The sequence below is a fragment of the Sceloporus occidentalis genome, unplaced genomic scaffold (assembly GCF_023333645.1).
Source record: "Sceloporus occidentalis isolate IW3139 unplaced genomic scaffold, rSceOcc1.0.p SCAF_7, whole genome shotgun sequence".
Classification (NCBI taxonomy): domain Eukaryota; kingdom Metazoa; phylum Chordata; class Lepidosauria; order Squamata; family Phrynosomatidae; genus Sceloporus; species Sceloporus occidentalis.
In genome coordinates this window covers 88,821,574-88,843,928 of record NW_028316987.1, presented here as the reverse complement: position 1 = coordinate 88,843,928, position 22,355 = coordinate 88,821,574, and the positions used below count along the sequence as shown (strand labels likewise).

General features: G+C 41.8%; 2 protein-coding genes across 9 annotated transcripts in view; both read left to right on the top strand.

Annotated features, from left to right (window-relative positions):
- Positions 1-1,577: 1,577 nt before the first annotated feature.
- LOC149310066 (uncharacterized) lies at positions 1,578-12,930 on the top strand. 6 transcript variants are annotated; one of them, XM_089533605.1, is made up of 3 exons: positions 1,578-1,642; positions 7,154-7,396; positions 8,249-12,930. In XM_089533605.1, exon 3 carries the CDS (start codon positions 8,578-8,580, stop codon positions 10,345-10,347), a length of 1,770 nt encoding a protein of 589 aa, XP_089389731.1. In that variant the 5' UTR covers positions 1,578-1,642; positions 7,154-7,396; positions 8,249-8,577; the 3' UTR covers positions 10,348-12,930. The 6 variants fall into 6 exon arrangements, with proteins under 6 accessions (XP_089389731.1, XP_089389730.1, XP_089389727.1 ...); XM_089533604.1 differs by lacking the exons at positions 1,578-1,642; positions 7,154-7,396 and adding exons at positions 6,443-6,528; positions 6,970-7,070; XM_089533601.1 differs by lacking the exon at positions 1,578-1,642 and adding an exon at positions 6,443-6,528 and having other exon boundaries at positions 6,970-7,396.
- A 2,798-nt stretch (positions 12,931-15,728) lies between these two features.
- Positions 15,729-22,355, top strand: part of GALNT11 (polypeptide N-acetylgalactosaminyltransferase 11) — a 40,086-nt gene continuing 33,459 nt past the window's right edge. Inside the window, exon 1 of one of the 3 annotated variants that reach the window (XM_089533600.1) lies at positions 15,729-15,844. The gene's annotated coding sequence lies outside the window, so the exon portion shown is untranslated. The other 2 variants (XM_089533597.1, XM_089533598.1) reach the window with 2 other exon arrangements.

Sequence of the window (22,355 nt, the reverse complement as noted above, 5' to 3'; positions counted from 1 at the left end):
AACAAAACGCTTTATTCATATTCCTAGGGAGGGTTCTGCTTCATTTAACTTGGTTGCAAAACTCTAATTAAAACAAGATCAGGCAGCATTTTAGGAGAAAAAGAACATGTTCTCATCAGAAAAATCTTTCACCACTTGAGCAAATTATTGTAAAAATCCAGTCTGCCAAAAGGAAGCATAATCCTACAAAGCTTCCAGCCCTCCCACCACTATCGCCACAGAGTGCTGAACTGATTTGACTCTGAACATGGGGTCCTTGATAACAAACACCACCCAGAGGTCATTCTTTTCTTTCTTTGCAATAAGAATTTTGATGGTAGAAAGAACAATGATAATACAGTGCACCCCTGTCCATCGCTAACCTTACACCTTTTTGAAAAGACCCTATTTTATTTTACAGAAGTAAGAAAAACAGAGTTTAGAAAGCTACATTTAAAAACTAATTAGTTACAGTTATGAGTCTGAGCTTACCGAAAGGTACCTACCATTATTGTTACAAATTGTAAAAAAAAAAAAAAAAAAAAAATACTTAGCTTTCACACTTCTTAAAAGTTGCTTCTGAGTTAATTTTTCAAAATCCTTAATGCCAAGAACCACTGACTCCATTCAGTACCCTCTCAGCCCAGACTGAGTAGATAACCATATGAATATTGGTAGGAATTGTCGTAATGTAGTCTGATACTGACTGGGAAACAGAAAGGAAATGGGATGAACTGGCCAAGAGTGCCAGTTCTGCTGCTCTGAGGTACAAGATGGAATGCCAAGGAAGACTGAAATGTTCTGCAACTGGTTTTTGTATATTCCCAGTCCCAATGTCCCATCTATGCCCATTTATCCTCTGGTGAAGATACGGCCATGTTTCTCTAATGTACAGTAAAGCAATCCTTGAACAAAACAACTACTAAGGAAGACTGGAAAGCAGAACAGCAGAATTGGAATATATCCACAAATTCCAGTCCATGCTTTAGGCAACACTCTTCTTCCTTCCTTTGTTCCCCAACGACGTTAAAACTGGACTTGTCACCTCACCACCCTACCTACATTTCCAACTTGCATTTCTAATCCCATTCACACACACACACAGAGCATACTTATATAGGTCTATTCCTAGGCACTTCACTCCATGCATCTGAGGAAATAGACTTAAGTCTTGAAAAGCTTATGCTACCAACTTCTTTCTTTCTCTCATTTAGCCTCAAAGATGCTAGAAGATCATTCTGCATACCGACTAACATGGCTAGATCTTTCAATTCTACTTACAAAGTATGTTCAACAGAAGGAATTGCTTCTTCTGAGAGCACATATTTCAAGCTGTAGTATTTAGTGCCACAAGATGTACTGATTGACCCCAATCTGGGTGGCATTAATAGGGATTAGACACATTTGTGGAGGATAAGACTGTTAACAGTTACTAGTCAGGATGGCTAGGTATTACTCCCAGGATGATAGTCACCTGGCCTCTCAACATCATCCAGTACAGGAGAGAGGAATTGCTCTTGCGTCCTCCTCTGTAGGATGACAGAGGATTATTTGGGTCTGTCTGTGCCAGATTGGAACAATTGGAGGGTATGCAGTTTCCTGAACCCCCTGATTATAACTGAAGAGGCTGGCTGGAGGATTCTGCAAACTGAATTTGGAAAAGGTACATTTACAAGCCCTAGCACTGGGATGCTGCATTATGTAATGCTCTTCCACTTGTATGAAGTCGAAGGCTTTCATGGCTGGCATCCATAGATTTTGTGGGTTTTTCTGCTATGTGGCTATGTTCTGGAAGAGTTTATTCCTGACGTTTCACCAGCATCTGTGGCTGGCATTCTCTGAAGATGCCAGCCACAGATGCTGGCGAAATGCCAGGAATAAACTCTTCCACTTATATTTTTGCCAGCTAATAATCAGTGCTTTTAGTTGGTTTCTGTGCCACATACAACTTTATAAGCATCTGTACATAACTGATTGCTATTTATGGCACCAGAAAGCACACTTACATTTTGCAAGCATGTTTTCAAAATCAGAGCTCAGCCTCATTTCTCGTGAGGCTTCCTGAATTATTGAGCAATCTCCTCTGCCTTTGGACCTACTGAAACTAAATACCAGTTTTGCTTCTTGAAATTTACAGGCTGCCACACCAGTCTTTTCATGCTTCTTTACAGATCAGATTTTCACATAGTTTTCTGCGGGCTTGTCAGTGGGCCAAGATAAACCTAGCCAACCTGTGTTACCTTTAATCTCATTTACCTGTTTTTTTCCCTCCAGCACTAATTTAATTATAAAGTTTTAGGGTCCTGTAATGACAACATTCCAGGTTCATTCCTCCCTTCCTCTCTCCTTCCCTCTTTACAGACTTTTTAAATATAATAATAATTTTACTATGAGCTGTTGGCAGTGGTCCAGCAGTTATCAAATGCCTCTATTTAAACATTTAGCAGGCTTTATTTTGTAGCATTTATAGTAGGGAGTGCCCTGGGAGACTTCCTTTCCAACAAAGGAGAGGGAGAGGGAATAGATCAAATATTATGATGCCACAGTCTGGTAAATAATTACCTCTCCTGTAATTTCAATTTGGGCTCTATTTATTTTAACCCAGTCTTGCATGGATCGCAAGCCACTGCATTAGATTTGTGCTCCACATCTGAAGAGGTGGATTGTAATCCGCAAGAGTTCATGGTAAAACAAAAGTGTTAGTTTTAAAGGTGACTTAAGACTCCACACATCCACTGACTGCTATGTTAATAAAATATTGTTTCTATACTATCTGGAGATTTGTTGTATAGGTCAGAATAAAAACATTTAGATAAATATATACATGAGACTCTATAAAATCTTCTCCCATCAAGCATAATACCTTGACATTTAGGTCCTAAAAAAGATCAGTGTTCAAATAATTTACAAGTTTGCTCCAATACAGAGGTTTTTAACACTTGGCATCTGAATCGAGATCAGCAGGAACTTCTGCCAGCAGAGGAGTTACCTGTAGATCTGCTGACAGCACAGAAATATTTGGTCTATGCAGGTTCTGAACCAGCAAAAAGTTGTTACTGCCTGTCAGCCCTTTGAAATCAAATGGCCGCTGCTCTTTCCACTCCCAAAAGTAATCCACCGCTTGGATTGCACCTCAGCAAAGGCCAACTAGCAAAACTACAATGAGGAAACCAAGGGCTGTGAATAAAATGCTTCTGGCAGCTGCACCAGACCACAGCTCTCCATGATTTCACTGGTTTGTTTTGTCAGGGAGGTGGGACTGAGTCGGCAGGAATAGTTCTGAGCTGGCGGAACAAGGAGTAAATCTTTAGGTTTTATTGAATGGGGTGAGCAGTGGGGAGTGCTCAAAATAGACCTATTGACCTGCACTACAACATCGCCGTTTCTGTCCCAGTTATTATCGATCCAAGGGGAGCTGTGTTGGCCATATGACAAATCCAGTAACAATAAAAAATCCACCCAATAGCGATACCTTTATTGGACCAACCAAAATGCACAATATACGTGTTGCAAGCTTTCGAAGCTACATTGGCTTCTTCACCAGGCAAGGTGTTATAAACCAAACAGGGGAAACAATGGAGATGTTAGTCATAAGCCTGCGTTGTAATGTCTTTGTTCTCAGTTCAAATGGTATGGAGGGGCACTTCTTGCAGGCTGGGACCTCCTCCTTCTGGCCATGTGGCTACTAGGAGCTTCTCAAAGTCCAGCAAATTTGACATCCCAGAGTTTGTTCCTGTTATTTCTAATTTTATATTAGGTTAAAATAAACCAACCTCTGGAGTTAGTATTAAAAGTCAAGCAGAAAATATTGTGAGAAAACCAAAGTGTGTATGAATCTCCGAAATAAAACCAGAAAGAACAGGAACAAAATCTGGGACTTTCTAGTCTTTTAAATCATCTGGATGTGCCCTAAATGAATAAAAAAATATTACAATAGATAAATACTTGAATAAATAATAAATATTAGAATACTAGAATAAATACTAGAAATGAATAAAATATATACTGGGATCAAACACTGATAGAAATGGAGACTGGAGCCAGGAAATCAGAAGAAGATTAAGAATGGGAAGGACAGCTAAGAAAGAACTAGAGAAGATTTTAAAATGCAAGGATATACAACTGAGCACAAAAGTTAGAATCGTATAAGCCGTTGTGTTCTGTCTTGTGTGTAGAGAGATCTTGTAGCACCTTTGAGACTAACTGGAAGAAAGAAGTTGGCAACACAAGCTTTCGTAGGGTTGTCTACTTCCTCAGATGCATCGAAAGCCCATGTTGCCAACTTCTTTCTCTCAGTTAGTCTCAGATCTCTCTACATCAGTTTCCCAAACTTCGGTCATCCGGGTTTTTGGATTTCAGCTCCCAGATGCCCCACTCAGGAATCAGGAATTCTGGGAGTTGAAGTCCAAAACATCTGGAGTCCCAAAGTTTGGGAAGCACTGCTCTACATACTAATTCTGCAGACTAAAGCGGCTGTATCTTTTAATTATATGGCTGTCTTGTGACACTGTAGGATGGGATACTGAATCACCCTGATTCATTTAGAGGATTCTTCAGTCTCACTTTGTAAAAGTGAAAACCAATTGTTCTTCAATCTGGGCAGTTCTGAGATATATTCTGTAAAAAGCCTTTTTTTTTTGCCAGTGGCGGAGAGGGGAAGGAAGGAAAGGACAACTTTGATAGGAAACCACAAATTCCCCACCTTTATTAATTTTTTTAAATGGTTATTATATCATTGCCTATACATAAACCATCTCTCTGAGCACAAAGTGATGGATGAACTGCAGGAATGAAAAGGACAATGAAAGCTATATTTAACATATTAGCTGGGAAGTTTCTCTTTGCTTGTGTTCAGATTCTTGTGGTATGTGGTTATGGAGGTCCATCTAGTGAATGTGTGAAAAATTACATCTAACCAAAGAATAAAAAAGACAAGAGAGTTCTTTACATCTGAGGAGAATGGAAAGGAGGATATCAAAGAGTCCTAGCCCTAAAACCCCACAAAAAACTACGGATGTCGGCCGTGAAGGCCTTCGTCTTCACATTGATATGGGATGCTTTTAGTTTATGTTTTTCTTATCCATGCTTGGTTCTGCTGTAAAGTGTGCAATATCCACATTCAAGTCTTCAGCGTAAGAAAGACGGATTAATGAATGTTCATTATAAAACTGTTGCAGACAAACATCTGACAGTCCTGATGAAAAATCAATATTTAGGACAAGAGGCTACTGTCAGGACAGAATATGGAAAAACAGGGTTAAACAATAACATGGTTATTAGTAATTGTGATAGAACTATTTAGTAGATGGATATATAATGGTTAATTATTTTCCTATCCAATGGAAGTCATTTCCCTCTTTCTTTTCTTTTCTTGCTATTACAGTCAGGCCTTGAAGCAGCTAAGTTATGCCCTTAATGTGTATTTGTTGTACGTCTTTTTCTTTCTTTCCTTTCCTTCTCATCCTTTTCCTTGTTGATCATTGACTGCCCATTACAATGATTGTAAATTAGTGGTAGATTTATACTGATCGCACTAAAAACGAATGCAAATTAATCTGAACAGTAATATTGTAATAATTTAATTCTGTTTTAACGTAACACTTTTTTTTAGTTGTAGAGGTACTGTTTTAATCTTGTGAGCCGCTCCAAGTTCCAGTGGGCAGGATATAAATAAGTATAATAATAGTAATAGCAACAACTGCACCCACAAATCTGCTAATTGTAGTTGTCGTGTGCCTTCTAGTTGTTTCTGGCTTATGGCAACCCAAAGGCGAACCGATCATGGCATTTTTCATGCCAAGTTTGAGAGGGTTTGCCATTGCCATCTTCTCTGAGGCTGAGAGAGTGTGACTTTTTGATAACAAAAGGTTGTATAACATAATCTATTATGTCTAATTAACAATTTGTAAGCCGCCCTGAGAGCCTTTTGGCTGAAGAGCAGGGTATAAATACTCTAAATAAAATAAAATAAAATTGAATCTGAGAAGCTTGTGCTACAATAGATTAAAATTTTTATTTATTTGTATGTATTTCATTTTTATGCTGCCTTTCTCCCAGAAAGGGACCCAAGGCGTCTCACAAGATGAAAACATTAAATAATAATAATAATAATAATAATAATAATAATAATAATAATAATAAGAAGAAGAAGAAGGCCTATGGGTGCCTCTATAGTCAATAGTAGTTCCCTCAAACGGTGCCCTTTAAGGGATTTTGGACTTCAGCTCCCAGAATCCCAGGCCATGGACCAAGACGGCTGAGGCTTCTGGGAGCTGAAGTCCACAAAAAGCTCTTGAAAGGGGCATAGTCTAGTCAGCGCCACGGCGACGGAGCGTTGAATGCACGCATGCGCGCGCTACGGGAAAAAAGAAAAGAGGGAGGAGTCACGTGAGCGGCGGCGGCTGCGGCGGCCAATCAGGGACTGCGGAGAGGCGCTGAAGGCTCCTCCCCTTTCTGCGCTGTGAGGGTTGGCGCCTTTAGCTCAGCTCCCTCTAGCGCCGCCATATTTGTTTAAAGGTCTCCTTGAGAGAGCCGCTTCGTCTAAGGCGGGTGAGTCTGAGGAGAAGGAGGGCCGTGGTTAGGGTTATGAGGGTTATTGCTGAGGGGAGTGGAAAGGGCCCCTCTCCCGGGAGGAGTAACGGAAGCAGGCGAAGGAAGAATCATCGTAGGAAGAAGAAGAAGAAGAAGAATAGGAAGAATAATAATAATAATAATAGGAAGAATAATAATAAGAAGAATGATAATAGTAGGAAGAATAGGAATAAGAAGAAGAAGAATAGGAAGAATAGGAATGATCATAATAATAGAAGGAAGAAGAATAGGAATAATAATAATAATAATAGGAAGAATAATAGGAATAAGAATATGAAGAATAATAATAGGAGGAAGAATAATAATAAGAAAACAATAATAGGAAGGATAATAGAAAGAAGAAGAATTGGAACAATGATAGGAGTAATAATAATAATAACAAGTTTGCTTTCTTCCTAGGGATCTTGCAAGGGGCCCTTGACCTCTGTAAGTGAATCTTCCTCCCTCTCTCCTTTCAAGGACATGTTTACTCTTGGATCTCCTTTCCTGCAACATTATTAGTAAGGATTGCTAAACTCTTGTCTCCAACTCACAGCTTTTTCATTTCTTTGGAGCCTAAACTTGTATTTTGCATCTTTTACAGTGTTTGAACTTGGACTGTCTTGGATTTGTAAGCCGCCTTGAGTCCCTGGGAGGAAGGCGGGATAGAAATAAACACCATCCTGTAGTGGTTTGGGCGTTGGACTACGGCTCTGGAGACCAGGGTTCGAATCCTGGCTCAGCCATAGAAAGCCATTGGGTGACCTTGGGCAAAAGACACTCTCTCAGCCTCAGAGGATGGCCATGGCAAACCCGCCTCTGAAGAAGCTTGCCAAGAAAACCCCATGTAAGGGTCGCCTTAATTTGGAGACAACTTGAAGGCACACGTCAAAATAATAATAATAGTCATAATAATAGTAGTAATAATAATAATGGGGGTGGTGTGAGGTAGTGGTTTGAGTGTTAGACAACGACTATGGAGACCAGGGTTCAAATCCTGGCTCAGCCAAGGAAACCCACTGAGTGACCTTAGATGAGTGACACTCTCTCAGCCTCAGAGGATGGTCAACCTCCTCTGAGGAAACTTGCCGAGATAGGGTTGCCAAAAGTTGGAAATGACCAGATGGCAAACAACAACAAAGTAATAATAATAATGGGGGCAGCATGATGTAGTGGACTCCAACTCTGGAGACCAAATCCCCACTTGAGCTTAATAACCCACTGGGTGACGTTGGGCAAGCCACACTCAGCCTCAGAGGATGGCAGTGTCCTACTTTGCGGTTGTGGGGACCCTTGATCCAGAGGAAAAAACATTTCCCTAGAGTTTTTACTGGAAGGTAATACATCCAAAACATACGGCAGAAATATCCCGTTTGGGACCGCTTTAACTGCCCTGGGTCAGTGCTAGGAAATTCTGGGAACTGACATTTTGTGTGACATTTGGCCGCCTCTGTCAGAGAGCTCTGGGATCACAAAAAACTACAATTCCCAGGATTCCCCAGCACTGAGCCAGGGCAGCTAAAGCAGTCTCACGTTGGATTATTCCTGCAGTGTGTTTCGGACAGTGTAATATTTATAATCACCTCACTTGAGCTGACAGGTGAAGAGCTCACAGGAGAACGATTTTGGTACAGGTTTTACTTTAATATCATCTTTGTGTATTGCAGAGTTTCATTCTGTTCTCTCTCTTTTTTTTCAGGACATGTGTGAACCTATTGGCATGACAGTTGGCAAGCCTTATGGAAAGTGGGGACAGGAGACATTTTTGTGGCCTCTGTGATTCACACACATGGGTTAACCTGCGCCTGTGCACTGCATCCTTCGGGATCTTCTAGAGTGATATCCAAGCATTTTGGTGGTAGCTCTGTCCATTTCCAGCGGCCCTATATAGAAGCCTTCCTGCCTGACCTGCTGGTTCATTTTCATCCGCTGTTGTGGCATCATCATAAGGAACTGTGTTCTTCAGTCTATATTCTGCAGAGTCCAGGAACCGTACCCTTAAAGCTCCTCGACGAGTTAGAGTTAGAGATGGAGTCGGTAACCAAACCACGCAAACATAATAAATATGCCAAAGAGAAGAACCATCGCCATTCTCAGGCTTCTACCTCCAAGACTTCCTCACAACTGACTTCCAAGACATCTCGGCTGCAGGGATCATCCCCTGCTCGATCTGAGGTGATTGGGTCTGCCTCTCAGGGAGATACTACTGTTCAAGTCCCAGAGACCCCACAAGGCTCAGCAGGCAGCGTAGAGATTGTTTCTGCTACTCAGCAACCGCAGACAGAAAAGTTTTCTGAGGGCAAGATCCTGGAGTCTCCTCCAATTGCGAGAGTCTCAGTGACACCACCTTCTGTTCAGCCATCCACTTTAGAGATGCTTTCTACTAAACCGTTACCTCCTCTGCCCTCTCCACGTCGGCGATCATCTCGGTCACGATCTAGATCGCGCTCTGATTCCACTGACTCTGACTTCTCAAGCTATCACTCTAGGAGATCTCATCGGTATCAACATCCTCAGTACTATGGACAGCATTCTCATAGACGCCATGATCATCATAACTGGAGATATTTGAGGTCCAGCTCCACTGGGTCATCATATTCCTGTTACGAAAGTTCTCCAGGCGACTACGATCGCGATTATGATTGGGATCATACTCACCCCTATCAGAATGAGGCTCGGCCACAGTATCTTCGGGGCCGGAACCACTCTCGAGCCTACTACCAGGAACGTCCTTTGGAGGCTGCACCTCCCCTGCCTACAGTTCACCATACTGAGGCTCCTTTGCAGGAGATCTCATCGTTGACACATACAGAGCCTGTCCTGCCTGGAACTGAGCCTGTTCAGTTAGTTCATGAGCAACCGTCGCAAATTGCTCCATCCTCTCAGGTTGAGCTGCCAGCTGCATCTCCCGGGGGGCAGCCTTCAGCCTCTGCCACCTTGTCTTCTGATTCTGGATCTGACTCGGTCAGCATTCCAATGCTGTTGGAAGGGGTGGATTTTTCCTCTCCTTTTGATGATGTGAAGGCATTCAGGGGTCAGGTGGTGAGAATGGCAAAGTCACTAGGTTTGGGTGTGACGCAGCCACAAGAACAAATTGACGATCCAGTTTACCGCTTTCTCCAGACTCAGACTACTGTTCTGCCCACCCTGCCCATGCTCCCGACCCTTTTAGATGTCATCCACAAATCTTGGGAGACTCCTTCTACAATACCTTCCACATCCAAGAGGACTGAAGCCCTTTACAGGGTACAGGACTCTGATATGCCTTGGCTCAGCCAACACCCAAAGCCAAACTCACTAGTTGTAGAGGCAGCACTTTCCGACAGGTCATACGGACTACATTCAAAACCAGCTGACAAAGAGGGGAAAAAGTTGGACTCAATGGGCAAAAAGTTATACTCCTCTGCAGCCCTCATTTGTAAAATATCCAACTATGACGCGTGTATGAGCGCATATCAGTACAAGCTCTGGGAGAATCTAACGCCCTTCCTCAACATGTTGGGAGAGGAGAATCGTAGAGTAGCATCATTGCTCCAATCTGAGGGTCTTAAATTGGCTAAGCAGCAGATTTTGACCTCCCGTCATATAGCAGACTGTGGTGCCAATATGCTGACTGGGGCTGTTTCACTACGAAGGCATGCGTGGCTACAGAACTCTGGACTTTCTGATCGGGCGCGTTGGTTGATCGAAGACTTGCCCTTTGATGGTGTGGGACTGTTCAACGCTGATACTGATGCAAAACTGGAACACTTGCACAAGATGCTCTCCATTCTCAAGAGATTGAGTTCAGCCCCTTGAAATAGCTGAGCTCTAAATCCAGATCTGCATGGTACAGGTATGATTTGACCTCAGACCTTACCTGCAGTTCCTCTGAAACTCAATATCATCATACCACTCTGCTGCCTCCCTCTACTGGGCAGAAATCGAATGCTCCTGCCCCCATGTTCAACTCTGCCCACTCCACAAAGCACCAAAGTGTCTCTTCTAAACATCTCCTTTGACTTTATCTAGGACAACTGGCTGACTGTTACTAGGTTACTAGGTCACTAACAAGCTCGAGAAAAGCTATCCTACTTGGGTCAGCTATACGTCAGATTCATGGGACCTCGACATCACAAGAGGTTACACCACTGAATATTGCCCTTCAGGCATACTTTGTACTACATCTGCCTCGGCCACTTAAGCAGATGGACACTTTCTTGCAGAAAGAGGCAATCCTTCTCAACATCTGCTGTTTCTATTCCCTATCTTCTTTTGTAATTTTTTTGTTCAAGGACTTACTTGTGTTCCGAAGTTGGAAATTGAATGTCTAGGGAAATTGTCGTGCTATGTGTGTGGCTTTTGTATGTTCCCATTCCTAATGACTGATTTATGTCCATTATCCTCTGATGCAGATACTGCCATATTTGCCCAATGTAGAGTACTGAGGTCCTTGAATAACTACCAAGGATTGGGAAGAGAAACAGCAGAATTGGAATATATACAAATTTCAGCATAGACAGTGAGTTGAAGAGAGACATATCTCCATTCTGTTTCCCAGCCAGCATCACACTATGTTGTAATAACCCCCCACCATTTATATGGTTATCTACTTACCTTGGTGTTAGGCAACATCCTTTCTCCTTCCTTTTTCCACCATTGACCATAGTTAAAACTGAACTTGTCACCTCAACACCCTACCTACATTTCTCATTTGCATTTTTAATGCCATTCACACACACACACGGCCTACTTGCACAAATCTGAGGAAACAGACTTAAATCTCAGAAGGCTTATGCTAGCAACTTCTTCCTTTCTCTCAAAAGTGCTACAAGATCTCTCTGCATACTGACCTGGACTAACATGTCTGTGTCTTTGAATTCTACATATAATGTATGTTGAACAGGAGGAATTGCTTCTTCTCAGAGCACATATTTTAAACTAATATTCAGTGCCACTGGTTGTACTGATTGATCCCACTCTGGGTGACATTAATGGGGATTAGACGCATTTGTGGAGGATAAGAGTGTTAACAATTAGTTATTAGTCATGGTGGCTAGGTATTACTTCCAAGATTACTTTCAACATCATCCACTGCAGAAGAGAGATACTGCTCTTGTGCTTTTTTCTGTGAGATGACAGAATTAGCAGGGACTGTATGTGCCAGATTGGAATAGCTGGAGGGTATGCGGTTTCCTGACCCTCAGTTTATAACTGAAGATGCTGGCTGGAGGATTCTGGGAGCTGGATTCAGAAAAAGTACATTTCTAGCATTTAGGAATGGGAAGTTGTATTATGTGATGCCCTTCCATTTATATTCTTACCAGTTAATAATTAGTTAATAATTAGTGTTTATAGTTGGTTTCTGTCCTGCATACAACTTTATAAGCATCTGTACATATTGCATGCTACTTATTGCATCAGAAAACACTGTTATATTTTTCAAGCATACATATTTTCAAAATAAGTGCTCAGCCTTACAAGAGGCTCCTTCAGTTATTAAGCAGGTTCCTCTACTTTTGAACCTACTGAAGTAAAATACTAGTTTTGGTTCTTGAAGTTTTCAGGCAGCCACACCAGTCTTTTCACTTTTTCTTTACACTTCATCTTTTCACATGGCTTTCTGTGGGCTTGTCAGTGAGCCAAGATTAACCTAGCCAACCTATGTTACCTTTAATCCAATTGACCTATTTTTCCTCTTTGGGACAAACTTAGTTATGAAGTTTGGGGTCCAGTAATAGTCTAGTAGGTTCATTTCTCTCTCCCCTCTTTACAAACTATCTATCTATCTATCTATCTATCTATCTATCTATCTATCTATCTGTGACCTGTTGGCAGTGGCTCAACAGTTATCAGATGCCTCTGTTTAAACATTTAGCAGACTTTATTTTGTAGCATTTATAGCAGGGAGTGCCCAGTGAGATTTTCTTTCCAACAAGAGAGTGAGAGATAATAGATCAAATACTGTGATATCATAATCTGGTGAATAATTACTTCCGTAATTCCAGTTTAGACTCTATTTTACAAGGACCATGTTAATATATAATTAAGTACCAAGTGAAGGCATGATTTAAATACATTATTAAAAATAACAACAATGGTTTATTTCTGTGTGCAGCAGCCAGGGTGACTGCTTTAACTGTTTACTGTAAAACAGCTTAATAAAAGTGTTAATTTTTGTTTTTAAAAATGGGGAAAGGGCGTCTTGTGGCTCATTTAAGACTAACAGATCTATTTGAACATGGGTTTGCATGGCTTACAACCCACGTCATTACATTTGATCTGCACATGAGAAGCCATGGATAGTAATCCACAAGAGCCCATGCGAAAACATAACTGTTGGTTTTAAAGGTGACACAAGGTGTCCCCCCAACATTGTTATGGTAATAAAGTATTGTTTCTGTATCATTCTGAGATCTTGCTATATAGGGCAGAAGAGAAATATTTAGATAAATAATGGCCTGTGTACAATATTTTGTTCCCCTGTCAAGCACACTACCTTGGCATTTAAGTTCTAAAGACCAGGGAAGCTTTGTGGGATCAGCGTTCCAATTAACATGGGTCCAAAACACACTGCAGAAATAATCCAGTTTGAGACCGCTCTAACTGCCCAGGCTCAGTGCTAGAGAATCTTGGGATTTGTAGTTTATTTTGGCCCCAGAGCTTTCTGACCGAGAAGACTGAATGTGTCACAAAACTACAGTTCCCAGAACTCTCTAGCATTGAGCTGAGGCAGTTAAAGTGGTCCCAGACTTCATTATTTCTGCGGTGTGTTTGGGATTATTGCTGTTAAATTCAATTTTCCACATTCTGTACAAATTGCCTGACTTTTAAAGAAAGGTTCCTAGTATCGGATGGCCTCAATAACTAACACACACTGCCTTTTATAACCTTGCCAAACTGCAATGTGCCAGATGGAAACACTGACATTCTTTTCTAATTAGAAATTGTAAAGGAGCTACAATTACGGGTGGAGTACGAATAGGGGAGTGGTTCTTGATTCCTCTTAAAACAGTTCCTTGAACTACATGTGCTACCAAGCTGTCTGAGCATAAGTACATTAACATTATGCAGTTCTTGGAGCATACGCTGTCTTTTGGACTAGATTAGGAACCCTCTGGCATTCAAGTTAATGCAGGAGCAGAGCTGACCCAACTACTCCTGATTAAAATGCATTGAGAACATCTGTTTAATTGTGTATCTCAGTGCTACTATATTTGACTTCATTAACCCCAAGATGTGCAGTATCTTCAGTATATATTCTAGTGTATATACAGTGTGTGTGTGTGTCAGTATATCTTTCAGTACATATTTCAGTATATACATACACATAGTACAGTAAGCTCTCTGCATCCACTGGGGTCAGGGCACAGGACTCCTGTGAAAGTGGAAAACAGTAAATAAAAGGCCACTACTTTTTTATTTCTATTTGTTCCTAGAGGACACCTCTGTAGAAATTTAGGTCCTCCAGCACAATTCTGTGGTCAACATTTGCCAGATGTTGACCATAAAATTGTGCTGGAGGACCTAGAGATTCCTAGAGAGCGCATATTAATCAAATCCGTGAATAATCAAATACACAAAAGTCAAAGCCACAGATGTGGAGGGCTGGCCGTATATTCAGTGCTCCTTCACACCAAGGACTTCTTCCCTAATTTTACTCATAACTGTCTAAAATAAGCACTGTCATATAAAGCTCTCCATTCCCATAATGCCCAGCACCAATACAAACATCCAAAAGCAGAGGCACTTTCCCTGTCAATTAAAACTTTGCCCGCTGAGAAATCATCATATACCCTTTTATGTTCCTGTGTGACACTGGGGATTGGCCTCTTTGAAAGCGAAAGAAATGCCGCTCCTCTTGTAGAGTATAGCCCTGCTATGAGAGCTGCTATGCCTTAGTTCCAGCTGTTAACGTTTGCTGTATATACTCATGTATAAGTCTAGAGATTTTAGTAAACAAATTGACCCCAAAACCTGGAGTTACTTACTCACAGGTCACTGTAAAGCTTGTACTTCAACTCTTATAAAAAGAGAACTGCTGAAAGGCAAGAACATAATCTGTCCTGGAAGCTTTGAATCCCCCCTCCACTTTCTCATTGGTAAATACATTTCTATACCGCTTGTCAGAGCACTTAAGCGCTCCCTAAACCGTTTATAATGTGTACCTGAATTGCCCCCAAGAAGTTGGGAACACATTTTAGTGACCTACGAAAGGATGCAAGGCTGAGTCGGCCCTTTAGTCTGAGCACAGTTACGTCTGCTAGAATATTTCTACCGTCGGCTCTTCTTATACATTGATTTCTTATACAGGGATTCAAGCATCCACAGTTTGAAAACGTTCCAAAAAAGTACAAATTTCAAACATGAAACCTTGATTTTCCAGTTTTAATATGGGACACCATTTTGCTCTGCCATTATATTTAATGGGACTTGGGCATCCACGGGTTTTGTTATCCACGGGGGATCTTGGAACCAAACCCCAGCGGATAACAAGGGTCCGCTGTACGTTCTTTAGCCTCGTTTCCCTTTGCTTTCAACCAGTCGCCCCCAAACTGTGCCCTTTAAGAGATTTTAGGCTTCAGCTCCTAGAAACCTCAGCCATGTTGGCCAATCGTCTGGGACTCTGGGACCCTTAAAGAGCACAAAATGTAGGACACTCCAGGAAAATGTAGGATGTGAGTCCTGTGACCAAGAGGGAAAACACTCATGATGCTCCAAACACACACACTGCAGAAATGATCTGCCTTAACTGCCCTGGCTCAATGCTTGGGAGTCCTGAGAGTTGTGGTTTTGTGAGACGTTGAGCCTTCCCTGTCAAGAGAGAGAGCTCTGGTGGTGACACAACAACAGACTACAGTTCCCAGGGTTCCCCAGGGCAGTGAATGTGGGTTATTTCTGCACCAGAGACATTTTTATTTGTATCCCGCCTTTCTCTCAAGTTGGGACCCAAGGCGGATTACATATATAGGCGCCTCTAGCGTTGCGGTTCCTATTGGCCCCCGCGCGCACGTGACTCTTCTCTCCCTGTCCCCCTTTTTTTTTTTGCTCTCCGTAGCGCGCATGCGCGCGCTACGGAGAGCAAAAAAAAACGGGGGACAGTGAGAGAAGAGTCACGTGCGCGCGGGGGCCAATCAGGAACCGCGATGGGAAGCTCCTCCCCTTTTGCGCTTTGAGGTTTGGTGCTGTTTCACCTCCGTCTCCCATTTATTTGTAAACCTCTCGCGAAGGAGGATGGTCGCTTCCCGCCCGGCGCCGGATCCTTGCTGCCTCCCTCCAGCCTCCTCTTTCTCTCGCCGACGCCGTCGCAACGCGGGTGAGTCTGAGGAGAAGGAGGGCTATGATTAGGAGGATGATTGCTGAAGGGAGTGGAAAGGGCGCCTCTCCCGGGAGGAATAACGGAAAGGAGCTCAGGAAGAATCATAGTAGGAAGAAGAAGAAGAAGAATAGGAGGAATAATGATAATAGTAATGGGGGAGCATGGTGTAGTGGTTTGAGCATTGGACTCTGGAGACCAGGGTTCGAATCCTGTCTCTCAGCCGTAGAAAGCCCCTGGGTGACCTTGGGCAAAGTCACACTCTCTCAGCCTCAGAGGAAACAAGCCAAGAAAACCCCATGATTAAGGTGGGCATAAATTGGAAGCGACTTGAAGGCGTGCATCAAAATAATGATGATGATGATGATGATGATGATAATAATAATGACAGTTGCTATTGCTATGATAGAGGCGGGCGCACTGGACTCTGGAGACCAACCTCTGGAAAGGACTAGAAGACACACATCAAAATGATGATGATGATGATGATGATGATGACTTGTCCCTTCGTATTCGCCAGGGTTAGGGACACAAGACCCACGTGAATATGGAAAACAGACGCAGCAAAAACACCTGAGAGGACACTCTAGGAATCTCTGGGTCCTCCAGGGCAACTCTGTGGTCAGCGTCCGACAGACACGGACCATAGGACTGCGTTGGAGGAGCTACAAAGGCCTAGTAGAGTATTCTCTCTGGGTATCTCTAGGTCTTTCATTGCAACTTTGAGTTAACGTTGACCGTAGAGTTGCACTGGAGGAGGACCTAGATATTCCTAGAGAGGACACATCAATCAAGTCTGTGGATAATCAAATCCGCAGATATGGAGGGATGAGTGCAATAACATTCAGGGGTGGCTGTGTTGGCCGTTTCACAAAAATCCACCGATAAAGGTATCACTGATGAATGATAACCCCCTCTGAGGAAACTTCCCAAGATAGGGTCGCCATAAGTTGGAAATGACCTGAAGGCACACAACAACAAAGTAATGATGATGGTAATAATAATAATGGGGGACAGCGTTGTGTAGTGGTTTGAGTGTTAGGGCTACAAATCTGGAGACCAAATCTCCATTCAGGCTTAATAACCCACTGAGTGACCTTGGGCAAGTCACACTCTCTCAGCCTCAGAGGACAGCCGTGGGGGAAAACAAAACCTCTCTGAAGAAACCTACCAAGAAAAACCCATGATAGGTTGGTTCGCCTTAGTTACCCTAAATCCAAACTGACTTGAAGGCACACAACAACAATGTTAATAATAGTATGTAGGGAAATTCTGTAGCACCTTTCAGAATAATTAAAAACAAGAAGTTGGCACATGAGTTTAAGTGACCTCAGTCTACTTCCTCAGATGCATTTGGATCTAAGTCTAGGAGAAGCTCATGCTGCCAACTTCTTTCTTTCAGTTAGTCTCAGAGGTGCTACAAGGTCTACATACTGATTCCACAGACTAACACATCTATATCTTGAATTTTAATAATAGGTTAAATAGTTAACAGTCCATTGCCCTGTCTCCATACCTGGCTGCACTTTGTGCCATGATGGGGACAGTGCCCTCCCTGGGGGATGCCTGCCAGGCCCAGTGAAGGGGTTTTTGGGGCAGCAGGAGAGTGGGAAAACCAGGCAGACTTTCCTCCTCCTCCTCTTCCCCTTCTTCCTTGCCAGCTCACTGCAAATTCTGCCAGCCAGAGAATGAATGTTTCTCTCTCCCTTCCTTTTTCTCTGCAGTTCTGCAGATGCAGCCAGAGAGCAAGCTCTTTGTTCTTAGGATGTCCCTGTCTGCACAGCACTTTGCAGAGAAAGAGCGCCTGCTTTGTAAAACTGCACAAGGCCTTGGAGTTTATAGGGTGTATGTGGGTTTTTTAGACTATGTGACTATGTTCTGGAAGAGTTTCTTCCTATGGAATAAACTTTTCCAGAACACGGCCACATAGACCGAAAAACCCACCAAAAATTATGGATGCCGGCCATGAAAGCCTTCCACTTCACTTTGAGTTAATGTTGTGTCACTTACCTGGGAGTTTGTTGTCATTGTTAACTTGACGGAGAAAGAATATCGTGGTGGCCATGAGTCATGAGGTCAGTTAAAAACAGAAAACACGCAACAAGAGCATTTCTCAACAAGCACAGAAAGAATAGGGAGAAACTGACAATGTAATGAACTACAATCGACCCTTCACATTTGCAGCTTTTGATTTTTTGTGGATTTGTTTACTATATCCTCATTCGGATTCTCCAGCGCAATTCTGCCAGAAGTTGACCATAGAGTTGTGATGGAGACCTACAGGTTCCTAGAGAAAATACTTCTCTAGGTATTTGTGTACATCCTCCAGCATGATTCTGTGATCAGCGTCTGCCAGATGTTGACCACAGAGTTGCAGTGGAAGACCTGGAGATTCTTAGACAGGTGTTCTCTTAGGTAAATAGAATAGTGTTTTTTTATTTGCTGTTTATCCACATTCACAGGGGTCCTTCACCCCTATCCCCAGCAAATGTAAAGGGACCACTGTATATTACAGTGATGTCCCAGAGAGGAATGAAATCACAGATCTATAAATACAGTGATCATATCTTTATATGTAAGTAACCACATTGCATTGTATACGTGGTAGAGTTGTGGTTTCATTGTTGTAAAATAGTTGATTACATTGTTAGTTTCTCCCAGCTGTTCTTTCTGTGCTTGTTGTGAAACTCTCCTGTTGTGTGTTTTCTGTTGTTAACTGACCTTCAATGGGTCCTGACTCATGGCCACCCTGTGGATGGGAAATCTCCAAGCCCACTATCCTCCACTGCTCTGATCAGGTTCTGCAAATTGAGGCCCATGACCTCCCTGATGTGACTCTATCCATCTGGTGTGTGGTCTTCCTCTTTTTCTACTACCTTCTGTCTTTTCCCAGCATTATTATCTTTTCCAATGAGTCATGCCTTCTCATGATGCTGCCAAAGTAAGACAGCCTCATTTTAATCATCTTGGCTTCCAGGGAGAGTTCAGGCTTGATCTGCTCTAAGACCCATTTGTTTGTCTTTTTACCCATCCACCGTCTCCTCAGCACTCTTCTCCAGCACCACATCTCAAATGAATTAATTTTCTTCCTATCTGCTTTCTTCACTGTCCAGCTCTCACATCCGTACAAGGGGATGGGGAATCCAATGACTTGGACGGTTCTAACTTTAGTGCTCAGTGGTATATCTTTACTCTTTAAGATCTTGTCTAGTTCTTTCATGGCTGCCCTTCTCATTCCTAGTATTCTTCTTTCTTGACTGCAGTCTCCATTCTGATCAGTGTTTGGTCCAAGGTACGGGAATTCTTTAGCTGTTTTGATTTCTTCATTGTCTAGTCTGAACTTGTGTAGATCCTCCACGGTCATTATTTTTCTTTTCTTTATGTTCAGCAGAAAGCCTGCCTTTGCACATTCCCCCTCCCCTCCCGTTCTATTCAACTCAATGGAACTTACTTCTGAGCAGAACTCCTTAAGCTAATGTAGCATAAAAAGAAGAGCAGGAGGAAAAACAGAACTGTATTCTGAGCAGCTTAGTGTCTACATTTTGAAAGAGGAGAAAGAACAGGGAGTGTTGGGGAATTTCTTCATTTTGAGAAGAGAAGGGGAAATTTCTTGCTTTGTTAAGATCTGCAAAAAGTCACATAAGTAAATTTAATTCTTAGACAAGTTCTCTTTCCTCCATCTTCCAGCTTTCCAACATCCTACGGCTGGAGTGGGTGGAGGTGGTTATTCCAGATCTCTGAATGCATATTTAGATGCCTGTGTTCTACCATTCAGTCAGGAGGTTGGGAATTGGGATGTAAAGGTGTGGTTTCCTCTCCTGCCTTTGTTCGGTGGTGGGTATTTAAATCTGAAGTTGAAAGATGTCTTGCATATTGAGCTAGCCACGTACATGTTCCTGTGGCCAAAGGGCAAAATGGTTTTTGCAATGGGAAGGTGAAAAGGGCTCTGAGATGCTCTTTTTTGCTGCATGTGAATACTTAATTGAGTGTCAGAATGTAGACGGTCTTGCCTTTCACATTAGGAATTGATTGAATGAGTACTTGATGTAAAGCTGTAGTCCTGAGTATTCTCTTTAAGGAATAAAATTAATTGAAACCAAGGTTTATGTGTATAGGATTCATATCTGAATAACCTGTTTGATTTTTCTGTGGCCAACCATTCTTAGAACTGAGATCTAAGAGCTGAGAGAAATTGTTATAGTGTCCCTGTGAAATGTAATTTGTTTGCTGGTCATGGTGCAGAGTATAAAGTGCAGTAGCCTTTTCTAACATAAGCTGTGGAAAATGAAAAAATAAAGCTGGTGTTAAGGGGAGATTGGACAGACAAACTAAGAATATAACATACTACTGTGGTTATAATTTCTGAGTTTAGATGCCCTATTGTGGAAGTAAGTGCTATTGCAGAAGCTTGGTTTGTGTTTGTTGAAATTTGTGTAATACTGGTGTTTAATTATTAAAATATGAAATAAGTTAATACAGTTAAAATTTATGTTAGGTTTTTAAAACTATTTATGAAGATGTCAGCCTTTGTTAGAAGGATTTTGTATAGCGTTAGGCTAGAGCATCTTTACCTGTTTTTAGTATTTACAGAAATACTCAGTTGCTTAATCAAAATGGTCAAGTGCTGCACAAGACGACCGTATGTATGTATACGCAAAAATTAAGTGTCCTTGAGTTACATGTAAGTATCCTAGAGCTACAACTTTAGTTGTCTTTCATTTAAAGTTCATACTTACATAACAATGAAAATAGTGTTTTAAAAACATGCTATTTTATACTTGTAATACACTCTTAACTCTTCAACTATATTGGCTAGGAAGCACCAATGGTTATAAAAAGAGTGAAAAAATAGTTCTCATTCTTAAAGCAGCACATGACTTAGATTTGTTTGGTTCAGTAATCCTTTCATTTTTCTTGGCACAAGGTGTTCTGAGACTGGGAGTTGCTTTCCCTTGCACAAGAATTTAATTATTAAGGCTGGTGACGTGGTTAAGTATCAGTAGTGCTAGCTTTTGTTTATCAGTGTTATCAAGTATCATAATTATCAGACAGGTAATTGGGTTATGCTTGTGAAAAAGTTTGTTTCCTGTGTTTGTAGGTGACTCCCTTTGTGCTGGAGAAGTAGGTAAAACCGAGTCCATAGTACAGTGCATGTTTCTTGTGCATTTTTACATGTCCTGACACTTTCAGTGATGACCTGCTGCATAAGTAGAGTCAACTCTCCATATCGCATGAGATAAAAATCCCCAAGGGTTGACTGTACTCCTCTTTTTATTATTATTATGCTTGTGGTAATAATGGTTGCCCCCTTACTCACAATTGTGGTTGGGAAGGCTGTAACAAATTGTTGTTGAAGGTTATATAGGACATTTCAGGAAAGATGGATAAAGGGATACGGGGAATGATACTTTAGCCTCTGACTGCTGGAGTAATCCAACTAAAGCCTGCAAAGTCTAATCTTCTGGCAGGGATGGGTTTAGTTACAGATTGATAAAGTTGAATTTATTGAAGCAGGAGACAGACTGAGGGAGATTAAAGGGCTGACGTGGGAAAATCATGTACAAAAACATGCGTTGACATTTGTAACATGTCTAAAAACCATGAAAGACAACAATTCCTTTGTATGATAGAACAGAGAAATTGGGTAGCATTATTAGTACTAGATCTGTACTGTAAAATCATCTAGTTTTTGTGACATATAATGATCAGTGTTTTCCCTGGATTTGTTGAAGATCTTATTATATAAATGACTAAGAATGTATTGGCCTAAATGCAATTTCTAGTTGCAGCAAGAATAGACCAAACAAATCAATTTTATTTTGAATTCAAATTACATAAATCCTATTGATTCAGTGGGGCTACTCTAGTTGGGACAAGAGGTTGGGACAAGAGGTAATTGTGTTCTCTGAGAGATGTGAAAAGATGTGTTTGGAAAAGAATCTGAGGCATATAGGACTGCTTCAGTGATAGTTTTTCTTGACAGGATTATCACTTTTGAGGTATGGGTGAAGTGCTTACAGGAGAGACATTTTGTTTGTGATTCTACTTTAAACTCTTCTTTGTGTGTTGCAGAGTTTCATTCTGTTCTCTTTTTTCAGGACATAATGTGAACCTACTGGCAGGCCATTTGGCAAGCCTTATGGAAAGTGGGGACAGGAGACCTCTTCTTCATGATCTTTGTGACTCACACAAACAAGTTATCTTAGGCCTACACAGTGCATCTTTTGGAATGTTCTAGAGTAATCGTTTTGGTGGTAGCCCTGCCTACCACCACGGGCCTTCCCAGTGTAACCACCAGTGTCTTCATGTCTGCTATTGCTCTTCATTCTCTTCTTTGCAGAGTCCATCTTTGCCTCATTAAAGACTGCACAGTCCAGCTTCAACAGTTGGGCCTGTAGTACTTCATTCCCTGAAACTCTTGTTCGATCCTTGGAGTTGGAGATGGAGTCAGTAGCTAGGCCATGCAAAGAAAAGAATAAGAAGTACTCCAAGGATAGCTACCACCAACATT

Bases quoted from the DNA above. Each gene is read 5' to 3' on its own strand.
- LOC149310066 (XM_089533605.1), top strand. From the start codon at position 8,578: ATGGAGTCGGTAACCAAACCACGCAAACATAATAAATATGCCAAAGAG.